At 42.1% G+C, this 25,134-nt stretch overlaps 1 protein-coding gene across 8 annotated transcripts in view; it reads left to right on the top strand.

Annotated features, from left to right (window-relative positions):
* Asap1 (ArfGAP with SH3 domain, ankyrin repeat and PH domain 1) overlaps nt 1–25,134 on the top strand; it is a 299,332-nt gene that overhangs the window by 224,140 nt on the left and 50,058 nt on the right. For all 8 annotated transcript variants that reach the window (XM_069991415.1, XM_069991412.1, XM_069991407.1 and 5 more), the window contains 4 exons: nt 328–428; nt 5,980–6,049; nt 20,041–20,128; nt 21,625–21,673. In XM_069991415.1, coding sequence (XP_069847516.1) covers nt 328–428; nt 5,980–6,049; nt 20,041–20,128; nt 21,625–21,673 — 308 coding nt within the window. The remainder of the gene's footprint in view (nt 1–327; nt 429–5,979; nt 6,050–20,040; nt 20,129–21,624; nt 21,674–25,134) is intronic.

Genomic DNA, 25,134 nt, shown 5'->3' with positions numbered 1-25,134 from the left:
ATTACAAAAGATTAAGGAGGTGTGCCTTAGGGAAAGAGCACTCTATATCCCATGTGACCAGGGACCTGGTCTGCTTCACTCTTCCCATTGCTCTCCTTTGCCTCTACTGCTAGTGTGAACTAGTTTGACTCAGAATTCACTCAGTGCCTTGTGTGTAATTGGGCTCAGTTCAAAGCTGACTTGGGTTCTGACCTAGAATGAGCAGTCCTGGACCGCGGGCTCCAGCTCTGCCTTGGACTCAAGATCCGTAAGGCTCAATGGCATAATAGAGCTGAGGATTCAAGAATTGTCTCCTGCTTTTTTGTAACCATGGTTTCTGTTTTCTAGGACTCCCAGAGCCGACAAGGCGGGTACAGCATGCATCAGCTACAGGGCAACAAAGAATATGGCAGTGAAAAGAAGGGATACCTGCTAAAGAAAAGTGATGGGTATGTATAGCCCAGCCCAGCATCCCTGTATGTGTCCTCATACCCACTAGGCGCTCTCCACTGGGAGCTTCTTCCAGTCTCTCAATTAGAAAATGTTTTGGTTTCCAATATCTGAGATTGAGAAGAACCTGTCTGAGAAGTGACTAATTATTTGCTGAGTCGCAGGAGATGTGAGAAACCTTTGATCAGTGCCCTGCATTGGATGATCCTTAAGGACACCTATGGGTTTTCCCATAGTATAGGTAGAAATTTAACACAATAAACTAATATATGAATGTTAAAGAAGAAAATGTTTTTATGTGCTGTTTTCTTTAGCTAAGTCTGAGATTTTTACCTATTGTTTCTTAAAAAAAAAAAAAAAAAAAAAGCAGTAATTGTTCTACAGCCCCTGCATGACACTTCTGACATAGTACCTGCTCATTTAGGAAAGCATCAAGTAGAAAACCCATCTCTGCATTTATTCATAGCAGCATTTTCTACCTGGGATACCATCTAGAATCCCAAATCCCCTAACCCTCTCATTTATAGCATAGATAATCTGACAGGGGCCCTTCTTTTTCTGATTCTAAAAGTAATACACTTCCTGCTATCGCTGCTTTGGCTCCAAGGAGCTCCACTGTAATCTCTCCTGCTCAGCCTCCTTAGTTGGTCTCTTGTCACTCACTCCTCTTCTCTGTAGCTCACTTCTACATAGTACTCAGTTATCTTGTCAAAAATACAAAGCACATGGTATCATTCCCATACTGAAAATGCCTGGTGGCTTTCCTTTGCACATGGTACCTTCTTCCACTTTCTGTTGAGCCTCATCTTGTACCTTTCTTCTCTTGGCCCTGCTATACTGGTCTCTTTTTGTTGTTTAAACAAATGATTCTACTTCCCAGTAAGTACATATGCAGAGCTCTGCTTGTTTCTGCTACCAAGTGTCATCTTTTTAAAAAGAAAGTTCATTGAGCCAGGCACAGGTGTCTCACCCCTAGCTACTCAGTAGGCTGGGATCTGAAGATAGTGGTTCATAGCCAATCTGGAGGAAAGACCATGAAACTCTTATCTCCAATTAAGTACCAAAACAGCCAGAAGTACAACTGTAGGTCAACTGGTAGAAAAAGCTCAGGGACAGCACCCAGACTGAGTTTAGGCCCCAGAACCAACACATAGAAAAAGAAAGCTCCTTGCTTTTCTGACAGATTGTAGCTATGCAACATTGTTCTCATTTAAAATGCTTATATTTTTTGTTTAAATCTGTTGAAATTGCAATTATTAATCTTAAAAATGCACCCCACCCACCACTCTTTATATGCATTCAACAAGTATTTGCAAATCCTCTTATGTCTAAAACTTACTCTTCAAGGCACTGGAAATACAGTGTGAGCAAAAGAAAGGTCTCATTATTATAGCACTTACATTCAAGAGAGGAAGCAAAAAAAGAATGGTCATTGGATGGAATAAGGATAAATGAGTGCTGTAGAAGGACAGAGCCAGGAAGAGATGCTGGAAGTGAATATTAGGACTGGAACTGGTACTTGATGTGACTTTGGCAATCACAGAAGACTCCTGAGGTGACAGGAAATGGGGAATGACTTGTACAGTCATGCGAGGGGAGGGAGAGGAGGAGCTACCAGGAACATGCTTTCCATTATGATAGACACCTAGGAGTTGAGCATCCCCAGCAGACTGGCCCAGAGGTGAGGGAGTGGGGGAGGCTCCAAGATAAGAGGTTTGAGAAGACTGGGAGAGAAATCATGGAGGCAGGAGGAGAGCGAGTTGGGGGGGGAGGGTAAGAGTGTCAATGGATGCTCCCAAATAAGATGAGAAGTTACTGGTGATCTGGAGCAAGATAGTGGTATGATTGGATACATTTTCAAAGGTTGTCTCTGGTTCTAGACTAAGAGCAGAAGCAGAGAGACCAGTTAGGAGGCTGCTGCCTATCTCCAGTGGGAACTGCTGGTGGGGTTGGGGAAACTAGGGTAGAGGTAGTAAAAACAGTCAAATTCTGAGTAATGAAGGCAGGGTTAACAGAATGCTCAGGTACTGAGTGCAAAGGAAGAAAACTCATCCTTGGTATATTACACAATGCCTGGCTGGCTTCATCAAGATCACATAGACAAAGGTATGAGATCCCCAATTTGTACCTTGGTCTCCTGATATAATACCAGTTGTGTCATCCCTCAATATTTTCAAGGGACCACTGCTGCTGATCACCTTTGGCATATGCTAGACAAAATTAGCATAAACTCGCCCCTTGACTCCTTTTGTTTAGTCTGTTCTTCCTTTGTGCTCTCATTTTATGCATATACAATCCAGTGTCTCAGATATCTTGTGGATGCTAGAAGTAAAAAGTAAATGGGATGTGGCCTTAACTCTCACCCTTTCTACAGTCTGTTGGCAAGAGGTGGCTGGGGGGGGGGGGGGGGGAATGTGTCTTAGAAAAGAGGCAGTCCAGTATTGATAGGTCAGAGTTATTTGTGATGGCTTTTATAAAAGAAGAAAAGATTGAAATGCCAGTGTATAACAGACCAGTTGTTGCTAACCATAACTGTTCTGTGAGTCTCTCCTAAGGATTATTTGCATGGGTAATTTCTGACCCAAATTGTTGCACTATTTTTTTTTTGCCAGGGGTGGGGGGAGGGGGGAAGGGGAGTAGGGGAGCGGTCAGTGATGGGGCTTGAACTCTGGGCCTGGGTACTGTCTCTCAGCTCTTAAGCTGAAGGCGAGCACTCTACCACTTGAGCCATAGTGCCACTTCTGGTTTTCTGGTCCTTTATTGAAGACAAGAGTCTCAGACTTTCCTGCCCAGGCTGGCTTTGAATCGTGGTCCTCAGATCTCAGCCTCCTGAGTAACTAGGATTGCAGGCATGAGCCACTGGTGCCTGGCTAACTATTTCTTATTAAGGACTGAAGACCAGTTTTCAAAATTTTTATAACTATAATACTGGGGGAGGGGGGGGGGGTTGGTTCGGTTGTAGGGCTTGAACTCTGGGCCTAAGTGCTGTCCCTCAGCTCTTCAGCTCAAGGCTAGCTCTCTACCACTTGAGTCACAGTGCCACTTCCAGTTTTCTGAATGGTTTATTGGAGATAAGAGTCTCATGGACTTTCCTGCCACCACTGGCTTTGAACCATGATCCTCAGATCTCAGCTTTCTGAGTAGCTAGAATTACAGGTGTGAGCCTCCAGTGCCAGGAGTAACTATAATACTTTGTGCCTCAAAAGCATTTATTCAGAGGCCAGAAAGACGCAATTGCTTTGCACATATTTTTCTTAAAATAATCTCAGAAAATGAGTTTTATGTTGTCAGGGTAAAAATAAGGAAGTGAGCCCTAAAGTTACATAGCTTTGTTGGGATTGGGACTGTGGCAGATGACTGAAAGCTAAAATGATCTAGTATCAAAGTTGATACTTGCTCAGGAGTACAAGCCATTTTTTGTGTTGTTAGTTTTTTGGGAGCTTTTGGTTTATCTTGTTTTGACTATACTGGGATTTGAAGTCAGTTCTTATGCTTGCTGTACAAGTGCTCTATCTACCACTGGAACCATGTCCAACGTTTTGTACTTTTTTTTTAGTTGCTGTTCATATAGAGCCATACTTTTACCCAAACTAACCTGAGACTACAATCCTCTTACCTCCACCTCCCTTAAATTTGGGATTATAGGTGTAACACTATTCCTGGCTTTGTACAAGCCCACTTTCTAATAATAATAACCCCTCAAAGTGTTTACAAAAATGAGATGCTGCTGCTCTTGACTGTGCAGGAGGTGTTGTTATCCACCTTCCTCTAGGGATCTGAAAGCATCTTGTTAGCTATCTCTTAGCAGAAAGATGTGTGCTTTTGTGTTACTCTCCCTCTACTTCATAAGCTGTGAAAGCACATATGGTTATTTTGTTTTCTTAATACATAAGTAAGAAAAACTAACAAATGATGTTTAAGTAAAATAAGCTAAATTAGGCTGGTTGTTGAATACTGTAAAATATGTCATTAGAGGAAAGCCATGGTTTTGGCTTAGTGTGTACAGAGAATAAATACCTGACCTGACAGGCTTTTGAGAGGACAAAATGAGATGCTAACCACTTGCACAGAGCTGATTACTTCAACCATGTATATGTATACTTGTTTGGCAGCTATTACATCTAATCAAACTTGTCCCTAATCAGCACTTGCAAAAGAAAGTAATTTAACTGTAATTTGAGGACATATTCTCAATTAATAGTTGCAAATTGCCTCCTGAGGAAACTGGCATTTTGAGCAGTGTGGAGTTTACATCTGGTCAGATGGTGTCAGATTCTCCCTCTGTGAAGCACATTTGGAACAAACTATGCTTCTAGTAGTTACATATGTAGGAAGATTTTTCAGTGCTGGTTTTAAATTTGAGTTGTGATCATTTTCTCACAGGATGAATTTAAGAAGGAAAAGAAACACAAGACACTATTTTAAAGGCCTGGGAGAACTTCCTTGGTCTCCTTTGATGTCATTTGTTTCCATGGCAACAGAAAGCCTGCTGCCTTCTCCTAGCCCAGGAAGTCTGTGTTCCCTGTTCCTTTACACCTACCTGATGGCAGTAGTCCCAAATGGTACAGCTGTACCTGCCTGTATGTGTGCAGATCTGCCCTGCACTCACAATCTCTTGCTTGTACCTGGGGCTTTCAAAAAAAAAGGCCTTCTGGTTTTTTCTATCCTTAGCATCTTCGGATCAAATTTGTCACAATCACTTGTCAAGAGTTTGGGCACCATTTATTTTTTGATAACAATAAACGTAGTTCTTTTTCTAGCGACTCTGAGGAATCGTTTTGTTTCTGAAAGACCTAAAAGAAGGTATACAAGCCACTAAAATCAGTTTCCTAAGGCATTGTCACCCTCTCTTTCTCTTGCTTGGCAGGCATCTTAATGGGGTTGGGTGGGGGGGGCTTGAACTCAAGGCCAGGGCACTCTCTTAGCTTTTTTACTCAAGGATGCACTCTTATCACTTGAACCACACCTCTGCTTCAAGTTTTTTGGTGGTTAATTGGAAATAAGAGTCTTACAGGATTTTCTATCAGGGCTGGCTTCAAACAGAGATCCTCAGATCTCAGCCTTCTAAGTAGCTAGGTTTACAGGTGTGAGCCACTGGCACCCAGCAGTGTTTTAAAATCTATTGTAAATTGCAGTAGCAGTAGTAGTCAGTTAACAGAGCCTTCTTGTAACTGATTAGATATTGGTAAAATTCATTATTAGCATTACCATTGGTACAGGCCTGGCTCTTTCCCAGAGTGGACTTTAATCTGTGTCATGTATGTATTCTCCTGCCATTAGATTGCTGTTGTTCCTATTTCACATTTTCACTATGCAAAACAGTGTTATGCTGACCAGCTTTTTACAGGCCTACTCTCTGATCTGCCATTCATCTGGAATAATAAGAGGCAACAAGAATTTTCTTTTTGCTGTGGTTTATTGAAGAGGGTTGGGTTTTTTTTATTTTGGGGAGTCATCCTTTTTTGTGATTAGTATCTCGAATCATACTATAAGATTGCATTTCCCAGACTGAATCAGACACCACATTTAGTTGTTTGGCTTGCTCCCTAGGATCCGAAAGGTGTGGCAGAGAAGGAAGTGTGCCGTGAAGAATGGGATTCTGACCATTTCACACGCCACGGTAAGTGTCTGATTTCCCTGCATATAAATCAGGTGATGTCGCCAGCACTGAGTTTCTACCTAAATTTCCTTAATATATGGATTTGGGTCAGGTGGGTTGTTTCAGACATTCTTTTATGAAGCATTAGCTCTACCTTGTCTGATGGTGGTCTGCATTGGCCTGCATTGTCCTACATTTCCACCAGAAATGTTTGGGTTTTGCTGCCTTGAACTGAATTAGGTGTTGTTTGATTTTATAATCTTCTGGGAAATGTTATTAGTGATTGTGCTAGGGGGGGAAATCCTAGTTCTCTGAATTATAAAGATGGTGAAGTTTCTTTGCATGAGAAGTTAATGTAGGAAACAAAATACTCATAAAAAACTTTAGTCATGGGCTGGGAAGTTGGCTCAGTGGTAGAGCGCTTGCCTTGCATGCCTGAGGCCCTGGGTTCGATTCCTCAGCACCACATAAGCAAAAAGAAAAAAGCCGGAAGTGGTGCTGTGGCTCAAGTGGTAGAGCGCTAGCCTTGAGCTGAAGAGCTGAGGGACAGCGCCCAGGCCCAGAGTTCAGGCCCCACAACTGGACCAAAAAAAAAAAAAAAAAAAAACTTTAGTCATGCTGTTAATCAAAATACAATAAAACTAAACAGATCTTGGGTTTTTTTTTTTTTTTGTCACTCATGTGGCTTGAACTCAGGACCTGGGTGCTGTCCCTGAGCTCTTGCTCAAAGCTAGCTCTCTACCACTTTGAGCCAAGCACCACTTCCAGCTTTTGAGTGTGGTTAATTGGAGATAAGAGTCTCACAGGGACTTTTCTGCCTAGGCTGGCTTTGAACCACATTCCTCAGATCTCAGCCTCCTGAGTAGCTAGGATTACAAGCATGAACTACCAACACTTAGTTTATCTTGTACTTTTTAAACTAGCAAAAATCAGAGATAAAATAGTCATAAGGGAGCTGGGTGCCGGTGGCTAACCCCTGTAATCCTAGCTACTCAGGAGACTAAAATCTGAGGATCACAGGTTCAAAGCCAGCTCAAGCAAAAAAGTCCGTGAGACTCTTTATCTCCAACAATCTACTCAGAAAAAGCAGGAAGTGGTACTATGGCTCCAGTGTTGGAGTGCTAACCTTGAGAAGCTTAGGGGCAGCACCTAGGCCTTGAACTTAAGCCCCAGGCTGGCCAAAAGAAAAAGTCATAAGGGAATAGAGAAGACAAAGTATATGCCAAAAGGTCTTTAAAAATATGTGTGTTATCCAAGCTCGATGTCAGCTGGGAGAAACTCATTGCTAATGGCAGTATCTTGTGCCAGTACCATTCTTTTTTTTTTTTTTTTTTATTGTGAAGCCAGTACTATTCTTGAGGTTTGGCACAGCACAGAAGCATTCAGTATATACACTGCCTGAGCCCTCCCTGGTAGATGATTGTGTGCATAAGTTCACGGTCCTTTATAAGGAACTTGAGCAGTTGGGTCTCCTCTGCCCCTTGCCCCTTGCAGACCCCTAGACCCCTTGGGAATTCTCAGAGGCTTTGAATCTCCCATAGTTGGTCCAGCTGTGACCAGCTACCTATCTATTATCAGAAATCTTTCTGACAGACTTGGGCCACTTATCGTTAAGTTTAACAATTACCTTTTTTTCTTTTTTTCTTTTTTTTCTGGCGGGAGAGGAGGAAAGATAAGATGGGAGGTTTGTAGTCAAGGTTGCACACTTGCTATGCAGATATTCTACCACAGGCCTATTTGTGATAGTTATTTTTCAAATAGTGTCCAGTTTTTTCCAGAGCAAGCTTCTGACTAGTTTTCTTGTCTATATACCTCCCACTGAGCTAGCATCATGGATGGGTACTATGAAACAAGCTTTATTCATTGAGTGAAGTCTTGCTGTAATTCCAAGTACCTAAAATTACAGGTATGAGCCACAATATCTAGCTAATTATTTATTCAGCATTCATTTATTAAGCTGGCCTGAGCATCAAAGATAGAGTTGGAGCTGGGTGCCCGTGGCTCACACCTGTAATTCTAGTAGTTTGGGAAGCTGAGAATGAGAGGATAACAATTCAAGAGCAACTCAGGCAAAATGTTTGTAAGATCTCCTCCCTCCCCATAGTTAGTCCCAGTGGTATATGCTTGTCATCCTAACTTCATGGGGGACTGAGAATGAGAAACTCACAGGTACATGACAAGTGGGGGGATAAAGTCTACAAGACTCTAGGTGAAAGAAGCAGGGTTATGCCCCTGTTGTCCCAGCTGTGGTTAGAAGCATAAAATAGGGGGGTGACGGTACAGGTGCATATTGATGCAAAAAGCAACACCTGTCTCAAAAATAACCTACTGTATATTGAAAATGAGCTAGACAACTTGAATGGAAAGGTAGGTAAACTCAAAACACTTTTTCTGTGTGCGTGTGTCAGTCGTAGGGCTTGAACTCTGGGCCTGGGCACTGTTCCTGAGCTCTTCAGCTCAAGGCAAGCACTCTACCACATGAGCCACAGCGCCACTTCCAGTTTTCTGGTGGTTAATTGGAGATGAGTCTCACTGACTTTCCTGCCTGGGCTGGCTTTGAACTGTAATCTTCAGATCTCAGCATCCTGAGTAGCTAGGATTACAGGCGTGAGCCACCAGCACCTAGCTAAACTCAACACTTTTGACATCCTCAAGTTTAATTCCACATAAAATTTTATGTGTATACAGAGTGGAAATTTCTGCCTTTTCTACTTAATTTTGTTTGTAAGTTTCCAAACAAAGATTTACTTTCTGTACCCTGACTTTTAACCTTCTACTAGAGAACTCTTCCTATGAATTTGTCTGGCTATGATCATTGCAGAAAGCATTCTGATAGGCCATACAATGTCCTTATCGTGCTCTTGACTGTTTGCCGTGGGTGGCACTGCAGTAGAATGGGATGTGGAATAGATGAAGGTACCTCAGCACTACTTCCTGACATGACCTTGAGCAATTTGCTGAAAATGAAAAATAAACTTCTCTTCCCCATCTTTTTTTTTCTTTTCTGCCAAAAGACATTATTCTGGTTAAGCCAACTGTTTATGTGTATTTTCTCTAATTAACAACAAATATCATATTGGCCACATTGTTTGATGGATAAGGAAATAGACAGTGGCATCTGTCAGATTTGAATCTGAATACCAGCTTTGGTATTTACAATGTGACCTTGAGAAAAGTGTTTAACTCAGAGATTGGGGATTAAGTAAGATAACATGCCATGTTGTGGGCACAGTTAGGGGTTGAGGGTTCATTGATGTCACTGCCATTGCTGAAATCTACTGACTGGCAGTCCCTCCTGCTGCTAACAGTGGGAGACAATGTGTTCCTCCCTAATTCTGATTCTCTCCCACCGAGGTATGTTATTTTCCTTGCTTTTCACTGGCTTTAAGCCAGACTTTTTGCTGCCAGCTCCATCACTTGTAATCACATTACTACCCCCACAGAAAGATCTCCATAGGCAGTTTTAGTTGCTTTTCTTGACTTTGTAAACATCATGGGCTACGTAGGATGATTAGAAATGAAGGCTATTGGTTTCCTGAGAAAGCATAAAGAGATTCTGTGATTTTTTTTGAACAGTAAGCCTTTGGTACCAGAAAATTTAGGGCCCTTCTTTAGGCTCAGCATCTACACATGCCTCTGGCTTAACTCCCATCAGTGTCATCTTTGTTATTCTTATTAGCATGGTTCAGGATGGAATCAGGGCTGCATTCATTCAGGGGTAGCAATGTCTGGTCCACAAAATCATTTGGTATGTGCCAGGACAGACACATCAGTGTCTCATAGGCTCTGCTTGGCCTGTCTGCTTCTACTGACAATTTTGTATGGCCCTGGAATGATGTTATAATATCCAAGTGCCCCTTGGCAAAAAAGATTCCTCATCCCTGATCAATGAAAGATTCAGTGACTTTTTGCCTTGACCACCTAGGGAGGATCTACTCTACCTCCCCCAGCATGCTGTTCTAGAGACCAAACAACAACTACAACAAAAAAAAAAAAACTAATACTACACAATGCTCTACCACTGAACCATTGGATTATACCCCAGCTCGATCCAATGCAGTTAAACTGTGTAAGATCATTTCATTTTAGAATTCCAATCTATGGCACAATTCATTAAAAAAAAAAGTTTGTATCAGGTCACTAAGTCATTTTAGGTAGATTTCTATGCCTGTGGGTTTCACTGTATAAGATGTTTCCAAGAGTAAAGCCTGGACTGGATTCCAGGCAGGAGGCATATGCACACTGCTGCTGTAGTTGGAGTAACATGACTTGGGCCTTCTTCAGTACATCTGTGGTACTTCAGCACTTTCTGTGGTATTAAAACCAGGCACTGTGGTCTCTCAGCTGGCTTTTTTGGCTCTTGTGAACAATACAAATTGTTCAAATTGGTGTCTTTCAAGGGCAATATCTTACTCATCTGCCAACTGGCTTTCAGTTTCTCTACCTGTAGAGATACTTTGCTTTTCTTCTTTAAAAAAATCCAAAGGCATTTCAGTATAAATTAATATAAACTATTTCATTCTTAGTAATCTTAATATAAACTATTTCATTCTTAGTAATCTTAAAAGTTTAATTTCTGAAGTATAGTACCTGTACTCCTCAAAGTCTCTTACTTCCTAAATGTATTAATCTTAATGTCATATACTATTTAAATAATGGGTTAAAACAAGAAATAGATCCACTTCTATAACCCAGCCTAGGGAGGCAGAGGCAAGAAAACTTAAGAGTTTGAGAACAGCCCAGGCTATACAGCAAGACTGTCTTGACAACCAATGAAGAAATAGAAATACCACTTAACTGACACTTAGTTTGTGCTTTGCATTTAATCTGGCAGCAATACAGGATAAGTAACACTGTCTTCATTTCTCATTAAGCTGGGAGTAGAGACCCTGTCTAGCTCATCTTTGAATTTTAATCCTCCCTCCTTCCCTCTCTGCCTTCCTGCCTTCCTGCCTTCCTGTCTTCTTTTGTGTGCCTGTGTAGCCCAGGCTAACCCTCCATCCTATCCCGGCTTGTTACAAGCTTGTTCTACCTCATAGATATTAGTTAACACATTTTAAACAGAATTTTTTTTCTTTTTGTCCAACCTGGAGCTTGAACTGCCTGGGCACCTTGACTCCTTTCACTCAATGCTAACTCTCTACCACTTGATCCACAGCACAAGTTCCAGCTTTTTCTGTGATTAATTGGTGATAAGAGTCTCATGAACTTTGCTGCCCAGGCTGGCTTCAAAGTGTGATCCTCAGATATTAGCCTCCTGAGTAGGTAGGATTACAGGCATGAGCCACAAGCACACTACTTAAACAGAATTTTATGAGAGGCTTATAAAGCCTGGATCCTGTGCCTAGAGCCATGTAGTATATAAATGGCTGGACCTATTCTCAAACCCCAGGCCTGAATAATAGTCTTTGGAATGGAACTCTTTGTCCTATGTTCAAATCAATTCATAGAGTCTTAGAGCAAAGAAGTCTGTGAATGTCTAGGAAAGGAGATAGAGGCAGTCCTGAATCTTTGAAAAGAGTTCTAGAAGTTTATATTGAATCTGAAGATCACTTATGTAATACATTGTTTTTAAACTACCTGTACATGCCCTTGTGATCAACACTATAACAGTCTTTCAGTTCTTAGTAACTTTTTTTTTTCAGTCCATCAACACTAAAAATGCTGTAGTATCACACAGAAATCTACCAAAATTGTGTAGGGTTTTAGTGAAGAAGTCTGGGGGTCCAGCTGGACCAAACCAGATAGAGCATATTCAGGTGTTGTGTCTACCTACCTGGAGGCTCCTTATTTTAAACAGTGGAAGGTTAGGAGTGTAGCCTGGGATTGGGCTTGGCTCTGTAGTAGAGCACTTGCCTAGCATTTCTGGGACCATGGGTAAGGGAAAGAGAGCACTGTCTTTTGAGACCACATGCAATTAAAGGCAATCAGCTCCTCATTGTGTGTGCCTTTACTAATTACTGCCGTACTGCTACTCTCACTTATATACTAGGCTAATAAAGTGCCTGTTTTTCAGAGTTGTGAGAAGTAAATATGATGATACATGTAAAGTTTTGTAGCTTGATGAAATTCCCAAATCTTTGCAGTTATTGTCATCTCATTGAGCTAAGGTGGGATTTCAGAACTCTGTAGCCAGGCTGCCTGGGTTAATTCCATCTCTGTCACTGGTCCCTAGTGACCATTTCCCATCTAGATAAGGGAGCCATTAATAGTGCCTGATTCATAGGCAGTTGTAAAGATTAAATGAGTTCATTGATTATAAGTAATTATAACAGGATGTGGGATACAATTAGGGCTCAATAAATGTCAGCTGTTATTATTATGACAATTAATCTTCCCTAGTTTGTTACTACCTCCATTTAAAATGTAGCTTATTGGGCTGGGAAGTTGGCTCAGTGGTAGAGTGCTTGCCTTGCATGCATGAGGCCCTGGGTTCAATTCCTCAGCACCACATAAGCGAAAAAAGCTGGAAGTAGTGCTGTGGCTCAAGTGGTAGAGCACTAGCCTTGAGCTGAGGGACAGCGCCCAGGCCCAGAGTTCAGGCACCATGACTGGCCAAAAAAAAAAAAAAAAAAATGTAGCTTATTGTAATTTTTTTCGCGTTGCTCTTCCCTTTACTACTCAATATGCTTTACCAGGACAGTTGGAGGTTCATTTTTTTTCTCCTAGAAATTAAGTTTCTCCTTGGTAAGGGTTAATAGCAACTCTTTTGCCTCTTGGGGCAATTTACTAAGGCAAGAATTTGATGTGTCTCTCCTTGTCCTTGAATTCTTGAATCAGTGGACTTTTCCAACTACTGTTGCTTTCAATCCTATCCAGGGCTTTAAGAGTCACTTAAAGTACATTCAGGAAGCACAAAGGGTCTGCAAATCCTCCTACTTTCCTATTGGTTTTAGACAGAAGATCTCAGTTGACTTTCATACACCAGGACCCTTTGAAAATGCAACTGTGGGTCCAAAGGCACTAGTGTAGAACCTTCTGCGTAGCCATGTTCACAGCAGAAGGAATGCAGTTTTGCTCAAGCTGATGATGTTTATTCAGGCATATGAAACAACTAGTGCTGTTTTTAATCTCTGTGGTATGTCTTTGCAGGCTTCTGCCACATTGTAAGTGGGGAACTGGAGACATTCATGTTCATTGTAGATCTTCCCAAAGTCAAGTTCTATAACGCATACATTTAGAAATGTATCCACTTAAATTTTGCAGGTTTTTTGTTCAATAATACATTCAGTGGGGATTTTTGCTGTTCCGTCCTAATGAAAGGTCTTCCCCTTTTGAATCCCTTCCCCTATTTGAATCCCAAGATTACATACTCACAGCATCAATATAGAGGTTATTACAGTTCAAAGTCTTTTATCACTTGCATGTGAAGAAACCATTGAAAGTGATTGGAAAAGACTGCAGTTGACTAGTGATCCTTCCCTCTGACAGCACATTAGAGAAGCCCAAAAACTTTTTCCCAAGTAATTCTGATGCTCAGGCACAGTGGAGAACCACTGAGCTGCTGCCCTGTTCTTGACCAGTATCATAGAGAGACAAGAAAGGAACTGTGTATCCTACTACAATGCTGCTGGTCATTTGTGATCTGATTTGTTGACCCTAGTCAGAACTCAGCCAGTTTGCAATCTGATGCTTATCACCTCCTTTATTCTAGTTGCTTATTCTTTTAGTGTGTGAAGCAGGAAGATCAGAGCCAGTGACATTTGGGAAATGTTTGTAGAAATGTTAACTATTTCTTTCTTACACATGCACATTCTTAGCCAATTGGAAATTAGCCCTGTGGTCAAAATGGTAGAGAAAATTAGGGCCATATATAGTTACCCACAGTCTAGAATGAAATACTTTAGCTAGCTGGTAAGCTACTTCTCTGTTTAGCTGTAGGAAGGATGGCCAAAAGGAGGGGATTTGAACTTGTGGTCACAAGAACAGTGGTCTGAGTGTGACACAAATGAGTGGGATTCCTCGCCTGATGTACTCAGTGATCAGCAGGAAAATGAGGGAACTGGTCAGAAAGAGCCAGAAGAGGAGAAGCTAGAAAGATAACCTTGCTTGCTTTACTAGTTTTTCAAGTCTAACTTTTGACAGGGAAGCAACATCAAAAGTGGGAAGAGGTTTGTTCTGCTCTCAGCCTTGCCTAGTTACATCATCTTCTCAATCCTCACTTTGTTCATCTATGAAATAGGTTTAGTACTAGTTTCTATAGTCAGTGCAAGAGTTACTAATAAAACTTATGCACATTACCTGTCAGAATAGATGATCTCTGAGGGAGAAATATTTTGTATTGCCCAAAAAATATTTGTATTACCCAAAATATAGCAAAACACCTTCCCAAAACCAGTAGTTTTCATGCACTGAGGTTTTGGAGACAATCTTTCTGCAGTGCTGGGTACTTCATCAGGTACTTCATTTCCTGCCAGGACTTCACTGCAGTTAATGAACACGTGCCAGATTTATCACTCCTCCAGGGCAGAGTATGTGTCTTGAGTATTTATTGAATGAAAATATTGAAATAACCATAAGGGTTTAGGCAGCTCTGTTTCCAAGCATTAGTGGAGGAAGGAAAGAGAACATTATCATTTTCTTTTCGTCTCTTCCTACACATCAGCCTCAGTGTGGTGGGGTAAGGCTTATTCCAGACTTATTACTAGTGTTCACTTCTTGTCTGTGAAGCAGAGCAGGATGATGGGCAGGATGATGGGAGGAAATGATCCCATTTCTGAATACCAATTCCAGTAGCAGCTGCTTTCTGCTCTCAGAGAAAGACGTCTGTTCTAACACATCTCCATTTCCAGCAGAAACGGCACCATGCTGCCTGAGAAGCTGTCTGAGGACAAACATAGAGCTTGTTTTCTTTTGGCAGATACAGAAATAATTCATCAGAATTGATGCCTGCCATTTCTTCCTGCACTTCTCTGCATTTCTAGCTGAATGGCCAGTTTATTTTTAAGCATGGGAGCATTATGGCAGAAGAATCATGTCTTCATCACCTCTGTTTCTTGGAATGTACCAGGGTTTTCTTAATTAAACTGTTTTCATTTTCACAAATTAGAAATTCAAATATGTTTGCCATTAGTCCATGTGTAAAACAAACACATCTGTGAACATTGTCAATTGACAAAGAACAGTTTAAAAACAATATGTATGAGTTTAACCAGTGCATGTTTAAAACAACAGCAACAACAACAACAACAGGCATAGTACCAGATGCAGTGGCTCACATCTGAATTCCAGCTACTTTGGAGGCAGTGATCAGGAGATGCACACATGTTTATGCACACACACACTCATACTCCCTCATATTACTCATACCCTCATAGTTCAGAGCCTGGACTGGCAATTCACATACCCTAGAATGATTACTCTTGAGTAATTCAGGTCTATCTTTAGCTGTGCCTTTAGTCTCCAGTTTAAATTGTAGATTTAATTCAGGTATTCATCAATGGTCTTCTGTCCTATTTCCCCCCTTCTCTACCAGCCACTGCCTGAAATGCATGTCACTACCCTGATAAACAGTGATTTCAGGACTTGTGTGAACTCCTTAACACCACATGTTGTGCCCTTCCTATTCCTCTGCCATTGGTAGCTGCTGCCAATAGGCCCCAACCTCCCCCCCCCCCCACCCTACCCTGGGACTTCACACTTGCTCCTTTGGACTCACCCAGCTTGTTCCTAATTCCTGCTTACCCTGATCCTCACCAGAAGGCCAAGGCTGCTTAGAGCCTTGTCAGAGTCCTGGGTGCATGTAAGAGCTCAAGCCTGCATTCTGTGGGCACTGGGTCTATTGTTCGTACTTACATAGGTCCATTTCCCAGAGCTGTTGGTGGCAAATGACCACATACTTTTACATGTGCTTAGAATGTGAAAGAGGCATAAGAACCATCTGCCAAATGTGTAATTAAGCAAGGAAGTACATTGAAAAATTTCTTTCTTCATCAATTAGGGAAGTAGGCACTTAAATGTGAATCAGTTAATCTTTGGAACTGTTGCTTTGGAGAGATGTGTGGGGACCACCTGCTATTCCTTGAGGTGTATGGTCATCCCACCATCTTCCAGGATGTACCCCACATGGAAGCAGAGAGAAGGAGTGGGAATGCTGATCAGTTCAACCACTTTCTACTGAGAGCCTTACCTAATCTCCCTGTGCCTCCATTTCTTTATCTAGTGAAATAAACTAAACTAGGTCTCCCCCTGAGAGAGCCATGAGCTAATCAGCGGAAGGTACCAGGGGAGGAGTCGTTTCATTAGCTATTGAGTGTCCACTGCATGCCTGGCACATTTTCATGGAAAAAGGCGTATATATGTATATACATATGTATGTGTGTGTATGTGTGTGCCTTTCGTGAGAAGAAGCCTTTCGTGAGAAGAAAGATGTGATGCACATAGAGTGGTAAGAGTCAAGAAAGAATACAACAGGTGTAAGAAGATGGCATACCAGAGAGTCAGCCCAAGAACTCTTCCTCCCCACTCCTCCAGGATATAGTGACTGGTGAGAGACCTGAGGGAGGGAGTCAGGGGTAAAGGCAGCCAAAGGGCCGGAGCCCCCTTACCAGCAGAGGGCACTGTGATCCGGTGGCAGCACCCAGCATCAGAAGGCAAGAGGTCCATGGGTACCTAGAGCTCCAGGTACAGATGGACTGAATCATCAACAGCAAGGCTCGGTTCACTAATGTTTCTTGGGCCTTGACTTCTTTTATTTTTTTCTCTTCTCCTGTACTTAAACAGTATGAAAGCATTTTTTTAACTGTCCCACCATGCTGTAGCCCAGGGCAAGTCATTTAGTTTCTCTTTGATTCCAGTGGATTGAAACCCTTGGAAAGATTATGTCTTCTTTAATCAATACACCTATAATTTTGGTCTAAATGTCAAAGTGCTTTGAAATTTTGGAAAGCTGTACAAACATCTGGAATTGCTATTTTTGCTTAGTGATTTCCGTGCTTCTGGCCCTTGAACTTCCGTTGAGTTCCATCCAACGTTGTCTCCCCTTTCTAGTGTTCCCATGCTCAGCACTGGGTATGTCGGCTGCTTGAACAGTCACAAGTTGTGTTGTGTGCTCCTGACAAACCAGGTTACTCAGACACCTCATGGAAGCTCAGCTTCAGAAAGAGGACTGTATGTAGGCAAAACGTCTGTGGCACAAGAGGTTCATATTAATGTGGCAAATCAGTGCAGGCAACCTGACAAGCTTCTGAGGAGTGATCCCACATGTCAGTGAGTTGGTCATGGAATGATTTAAACTGTATAAAACCCTTATCATCAGAAACTCCATCAAAATGCTCTGATACTGTCAAGACTTAGAAATGAGATGTCATATTTCCTTCACTCCAAGCTTTTGTAACTAGTGTTTGCTATGTCCACTGGGCAGAAATCTGTAAGAATACAAGATGTGTGAAATAAAAGAAAACGTTGCATTAGTCCTCTATGACATTGAGATGTGCATAAAGTCTAAGTTACTGAGTTGTTCACAGAGGTTTTCCTATTTAAGAATCATGAAACTTATTATATATAATCAACTTAAGCTTGGAAAGTTCTTCCTTGTGTCTGGCCCAAATCTTCTATAGTTTGAATACATTTCTTTTCATCTCTGCAAATGGAAAACAGCTGCCAGCCTTTCCGATAACAACCTTTGTGTACTTGAAGATGGTGATTAAGTTTACCCACAGCCTTCTTCCTCCGCTAAGTAATGCCTTCAACCCATCTTCAAAGTTTCCAGATCCCACCCCCTTAATCATCTCCTGATCTCCTTAAGCTGTTCTACATTCTTCTTTAACTGTGGATTCCAAACATTCTAGGAGTCCTTTGGTGGTCCTATGTCATTGTCATTCGTATGGGAAATGAACAAGTTTATCAACATCCAGAAAGACAAGCTGTTGTTAGGCTCACATTCTCCCAGTGGACTGGGCCTAGGTTTGTGGCTGCAGATGTGCATTTGGGAGGATCAGGCCTGTTGAAGTCAACCTCAAGCTCAGCTCTAAGAAACACATGCTACCCTGTGCCGCCTCTTCTGGATTCAGCAGCCAGGAATCCGTTTCCAGTGGTTTCCTCTCTAAGTATCCCAGTGGTTTCCAGTATTTTAGGTTTCCTGTGTTTTGCTGCTGTTTCTATGTCTAAATCAAGGCATGTGCAATGATAATGATATGCCTTAGAGTCTCTCTTTCTCTTCATAGATAGTTTGCTTTGGAATAGCCAGATAGGGGATAGGGAACGTGGTTTTCTGTGTCTTCTCTCATTGAAACCATGGAGCAGAGAAGCTCTCAAAAAGAGAGCACAGAAAGTTAAGAGAGCTGCGTTGTGTCATTGAAACAGTGGTGATCATATGCCGTCTTCATTGCTTGAGGCTTTGATTGATTCATTGATACCACCTCTGTCCTCTTTCTCCTCTGTTTCCCCTAAAGCCCTGTGTTCCTTGGAAACTAAGGGATGTTCGGTCACCACTGTCAGTTAAGGCACAGGCGAGTCTGACCAGAGCATTCCATTGCTCACTTCCACAGGCTTCTCCTGCTGAAGCAAAACCCAGCTCATTCTCCACTCAGCCTTGCAGTGTCCGGGGGCATGGCATTGGCATGGCCAGCACGTGACCTCGGACAAGCACAGGCAGGAGGGCCGCATCCCTCGATGGCATGACTAGATATGTGGGGTCAGCTTGGAATGTGTGATCAGAAGTGTGCTGATAAGTGATCTGAAATCCTTGTGACATTCCTCTCTCTAGATATAGGGCTGTGAAACAATGGCTCCAGGGTAGAAATTACCTTGGTACTTTTAAAATATATAGTTTTATTGTTATTAGTAAGGTTTTATACAGAGGGGTTACCATTCCATAAACCAGGTAATGAATTGATTTCTTTCCCTTCCTTTGCTTTCTCCCAGTTTCCTCTTCCATCCTTGCCCACAAGTTACATAGTTCATTTTCCACACAGTATATACTAAATACCATGACTACGTTTGTTCACACCTCCCTCCCTTTCTGTGCCCCTTTTGCCCCCCAAAAGAAAAAAAACTAAAATTGAAAACAACAATAACAGAAAAATACATGTTTCCATTTCCTGGAATTCCTTTCAATAAATAGTATTTTAAATGATCAGGAGATGCCTTTGGGTTCCTCCCTTAAAAGTATCCTCCTTTATGGGCTGGGAAGGTGGCTCAGTGGTAGAGCGCTTGCCTTGCATGCATGAGGCCCTGGGTTCAATTCCTCAGCACTACATAAGCAAAAAGAAAAAAGCTAGAAGTGGCGCTGTGGCTCAAGTGGTAGAGCGCTAGCCTTGAGCTGAAGAGCTGAGGGACAGTGCCCAGGCCCAGAGTTCAGGCCCCACGACCAGACCCCCCCCCCAAAAAAAAAGTATCCTCCTTTAGTCTGGTTTTTGTATGAATGCCTAGAGTCCTGTATAAGTTATCATGTACAGATACATTTTAGGTCTAGTTCCCACATGAGAGAAAGCATGTACCATTTGTCTCTCTGAGCTGTTCCAGTCCATCCATTTCCCTATAAATGACATAATGTTAGTCTTTCTAATGGATGGATAAAAGTCCATTGTGTATATGTGACATATTTTTTATCCTATCTATCTACTTTTAATGAGAAATAATATATATTGTAATTACCACCAAATTTTGTGGATACTTACTTAGAACTCCAAGTTTGGGATAACTGATCACTGGAATCATTGTGAATTAGACTGAATCACAGCATGGCTACATTTCACAATAAGATATGGTTTTGGAAGTGCCAACTGTGTGCTTGAATTGTAGAACTTCCTGTAGTCCATTTGCAGCTTTCCTAGTCTTCACTGCCAGGGTTATTCTTGATTCCATTCTGATTAGTCAGCAGGATATTAGGTACAATTAAAAGATACTGTATAGGGCACTTAAAATTCTTTTCCTTCTTTAATGAGATATAGAATTCCAAATCTTGCTACAGTGTATTCTTGTGGCCCTGAGCAGTCCTTGTGACCCTGGGTATGGTGCTATGGGTAGCCAAGAGAATAATGCTACATTAACTTTGTGTCTCTTTTGTCTAGTCTAACAGGCAGCCAGCTAAGTTGAACCTTCTCACCTGCCAGGTGAAACCGAATGCTGAGGACAAGAAGTCTTTTGACCTCATATCACGTGAGTCCTTCCTGCCTGCCTGCCTCCCTCCTACCCTCCCTCCCTCCCTCCCTTCCTTCCTCCCTCCCTCCCTCTCTCCCTCCCTCCTTCCCTCCCTCCTTCCTTCCTTCCTTCCTTCCTTTTTCTGGGGTTGGTGTATGTGTGCTGGGTGCCAGTTTGTGCCTCGGCACTGTCCCTGAGGTTTTGGCTGAAAGCTAGCTCTCTACCACTGGAGCCATCCACTTTCAGGGGCTCATTGGTGATAAGAGTCTCACAGACTTTCCTTCCTGGGTCTGGCTTTGAACCATAATCCTCAGAGCTGAGCCTCCCAAGTGGCTAGGATTATAGGCATGAGCTACTGGCACTTGGCCATGTGAGTTCTTTTTAAAAGTACTCTGAGTTGGTTAGTGTGGGTTCTAAGACCACATTTCTCTTCGCTGCAGATTAAAGCAGCAGTAGCTCCCAAGCAGACCCCCTCCTTGTCCTCCATACAACTTCTGGTTATTTCTGCATGTGCAGCTCTAGGAAGACCCCTGAAGTTTCTTTTTCTTGTTTGTTTGCTTTTTGTTTTTAGACTAGATCCTACTGTGTTGCCCAGTATAGTCTCAAATTCATGAGGTCAAAGTGGTCTTCCTGTCTCAGCTTCATGAGTAACTGAGCCTCTGGGTGAGCACCCCCTCACCCAGCTTCCTTGGGTCTCAAGTGTGCTGAGCCCACGTGTAGCCAGGGAGACCTGACAGTGTCAGATCTGGCATTATTGTTAGCAGTACTTGAGGTTTTTAGCTCAAGGCCTTGTGCTTGCTAGGCAGGTGCTCTGGTGTGCAGTGTTTTGACATACATGTCGTCTCTGTCTTGGGAAGGTGACTTCTCCTGTCTATGTTGAAGTCATCTTGCAAATCTTGAATTTTAAGAAGGAACTTCACTGGGGTTGGAGGCATGGCTCAGTTGGTAGAATGCTAGCCAGGGAGTGAAAGCATCAGGTACCAAGCTCCAATCCCGCTCTTCCGACAGAAAAAAAAGAAAAGAAAAGAAAAGAAAGAAAGAACTTCCTTGTGGACACAGACCTTCCCTGCTTCCTCCCTCCTGTACTTGGTGACAAAGGTTGAGCCTTTCTTCCTTGGAACCTGGTTCAACCAGAGAGCAGCCTAGCATGGGGGATAGGGGCAGAGCTAACCTGCATGTAGATTCTCAGGGTCAGAGAAATGGAGGCCCATTGATTGCTGGTAAGGAGACTCTGACATGCTCAATGACGTGCACCACTGAGCCTCTTCCCCTCTTATCTTGTGGATCTGAAGAGGTGCTTAAGATGTGCTCAGCAGTTGTGGTATTTTATTATATTCCTGTTGTACTTAAGAAAAAAATTACTGACAGCGAATTGTTTTCCTGCTGAAACACAGTGATATAAAAACAAAATGATATTAAATTGCTACTTTTACTGCATGTGTTTTTGGTTTTTCAGGAACTTAAAAATCTGCATTATCCTGAAGGTTCACTTTGTTTTCTCTTTGGTATTTCAGATAATAGGACATATCACTTTCAGGCAGAAGATGAGCAAGATTATGTAGCGTAAGTAGTTTTGAAGTAATAGCACAATGACAAATTGAAAACACTGTGTTTAGAACTGCTCTGAGTGCCATTCAGTCTCCTTTTCTACTCTGGACCACTCCACTTCTGCTGGTGTCTCCTGCAAGCTGGGCTTCAGCTTGGGCACCCCCAGCCTCCAGCTTCCTCTCACTGTCCATGGCCCCTACACACCATCCTGCACTCCTCTAGTGTACATCCTCAGCCCTCTTGAGACTGATGCTTTATGCATCTTTTAGTCATACCATCTGTACTGAGAAGGGGCCTGCTTGTTCAGTGCTTCTTGCCTGATGCATAAGCCTGTCTACCAGATGCCCGACTATTCCTCTGAGAGGAGCAGAGGAGCCTGGCCAGGTGCTGCACAGGTAAAGGGAGTGTCACACAGTGGGAGGGAGCTTGAGGTCACCAAGTACTTGGTCTCCATCCTGCGCCATCTTTATTCCTCTTCTTTCCTGTAGCCCAGTAGCCTGCCATGACTGCCAAATGCAGTGTATTGCTATTAGCTTCTCAGCTGCTTACATGGGTGTAAGAGCAGCAACTTAAGCCTTTTGTTGTTGGTTTATTTTGTTGTGTTTCAGAACTGGGGTTTGAACTCAGCACCTGGCACTCATACTTTGCCTTTATTGCTCAAGGCTAGTAGTCTATCATTTGAGCCACTGCCCCACTACTGCTCTTTGCTGGTTAATTGGCAATAAGAGTCTCTTGGACTTTGTTGCGCTGGCTGATTTTGTACTGTAATTCTCAGATCTCAGCCTCCTGTGTAGCTAGGAATACAGGCATGTACCACCAGCACCCAGCACGTTTTTCTAACAAGTTCTTGGAGTAATTTGGGTCAAACTTCATGAACATTAATAATTATTCCTTCACTAATTACATCCAAAGCACTGCAGGTGATGTTCACACCCATTTTGCCTCACAATCTATCTTCCTTTCTTCTCTCCTTCACGTACACGCACATACACACTTCTCTTGAATGTTACACCAAGGAGACAGAAGAAGAATAGGAAATGGATAGAAAGTATGAAGCACTGGGAAAATGGCAAAGAAGAAAATGGCTACGAAAAGAAAAAAAGAAGGAAGAGCAAGATCCATCTATCAGATCCTCCACCTGCATGAGCACCACATAGCCAGTAACGCTGCAGGCACTGAAGTTTAGACTGAGTGGAGCCCTACTCTGAAGGAGCAGCCAAGCTAGGAGCAAGGAGGCCATGTACTGGGACAGCCCACACTCAGGTCAAACGCTCTGCTGGGTTCTTGGATTTGTTGCTCAAAAGTGACCTTCTAGTGCATGGTAGGCCTGAGCTGGCTCCAGAAAGCTGTAAATACTCGGAGATCCTAGTATGGAAGAGCCACAGGACTACTCCATGTAACTAATGCAGAGTTGACAGACTGGGTGGTGACCAAGAACCAAATAGGAAAGGAAGATGGTGAAAGACTGCCTTCCAGATTCTCAGAGAGGTGATACTTACTGAGATGAGACCGTGTTAAGTATATATCTTCTGCCTTATTAGTCCTCTCCCACCGGAAGTAGCTTTTGCCCCTATGTCCACCTGTGGAAACAGGCACATTGTGCCCATTTTCAGACAAGTTCCTGATTAGCTAAGTTTTAACCCAGACCATTCCATAACCACATTGAAATATTGCTTCCAATGTCTGATTCTACTCTTTCCTCTTTCCATTTCTGCAAATCTCTGAATTGAAGACAAGTGGGAGATGTATGAAGCAGAGGGCAGATGCACTTCATCTTTGTTCCTTTTGTCTCAAACCAAGGCCTTCAATATCTTATTTATTTTTTGCGATTTATGGGTAATTCTGTACCAGTTTTGTTAAATACTGGTTTGCCTGTGGGTTGTGATGTTCTCTGGGCTAGGGCTGCTGGGTCCGTAGGGGAAATTTTGCACATTTTCTACTTTGGATCTCTTTGGGTACTGGGAGGGAAGCCCCAGGTTTTTCTTTGGCCCCCAGATTTACATAGAGGGCATCATTGAGTTCCCTAACCATGGGGAAATGTCCAGTGAAATTAAGTGAGGAAATCCCTTCTCGTAGAATCAAAAGGCAGGTACAAAAAGAGCAGATGCATGCTTGAAGGTCAGTGATGTGGCTTGAGGGAGAAGCTCTGCCCACCCAGGGCTTCTGTCCTTCAGGAAGAATGTTGTATCAGTATGCAGCTGAGTGGATGGGAATTAGCCAAACTCTGAAAGTGAGAATAAAATGTAGGAAGTCCCTAACACAGCAGCAGTTTATTCTTTTTTTTTTCTTTTTATTTTAATTGTTCTGGCAAAGTATGGTAATAAAATTATGCACTATATTGTTTTTTATACTTTGTGGTATGCATGTTACTTTAAAAGAACTTGAATTTTTTAATATTATTATAATCACTTTGATTCTTGACCTTCTTGAAATGTAGCCATTCCATCTCACCCAATTTGAATTGCTTCCTCTGGAAAATTAATTGCTCTTTAAATGTATGTTTTCTGATTTTCACAACAAATTTCATTTTTTTAAAAATCATGAGCCCTGGGATAAAGAAGCAAGTTTATAATGAAAGGAACTCTGAAAAGGAAGTCAACAAACGTAGCTTTTCCTCCCAGCCGGACTCAGTACAGCTGGGTTAGACCCAGAACCTTCCTGGATTCCTCAAGGAGGAAGGTATTTGTAAACCCTAACCTGGGGCCCTTGGAAGTGTCTGTTTCAAAACAGAAAATAATTGGCGTATGGAAGATACCAGTCTGTATGACTAATAACAAAAATAGTGCTTGAGGAAAGCATACAATTCCTAGTTTTTAGTTTGAAATAAAATAATAATTTTAAAGGTTGTATTATTTAAAATGTATTCACTGATAGACCCATGCCCAACCTGTTGTAAAAAAGTCAAGCTGGCAGATCTCATAGATCACTGAAGGTGAGCGCCACCTAGAGTCAAAGGTGTGCCTTGCACTTACATATTGTAAGCAGTCTGGTTTGGCTTTAAATTCTCATAGTTTCTGTCACTTCTTCAAACACTCACTGTAGAAAGTGCTTTGCTTAATAGCCATCATAGTATCCGGCCTATCACATACCAAAGAAACAGCACTCTGTTGTGAGTCTCACTGTTTTCACTTGAGAGCAAGTGTCCATTAAGAACATAAAAGCAATAGCTTGCCATGTTTTTCATTTTCTTTCCAAAAACTAAATTTGGATTTTTTTTCCTCATTCATGAAAGTAATACAGATTCTTAGATTTGGAGAATTACAGAAAGGCATGAAATTAAGCTGTCCTCCATTAGTTTCTTCTTAAAGAGAATCAAAGACAAACCATACCGTCACTTTGTTGAAACTTCTTCCAGCCTTTCTCTCCCAAACATAAATACCTAATGTACACATATCTTTAAACTTGAGATTATATCATGAAACATGTTTTTCCCTGTTTTAATTAAACATGAGCATTTCTCTGTCATCAAAAATTAT

Source organism: Dipodomys merriami, unplaced genomic scaffold (assembly GCF_024711535.1).
Source record: "Dipodomys merriami isolate MVZ:Mamm:240054 unplaced genomic scaffold, mDipMer1.0.p SCAF_4, whole genome shotgun sequence".
Lineage (NCBI taxonomy): Eukaryota > Metazoa > Chordata > Mammalia > Rodentia > Heteromyidae > Dipodomys > Dipodomys merriami.
This window is presented reverse-complemented; position numbering and strand designations above follow the sequence as displayed.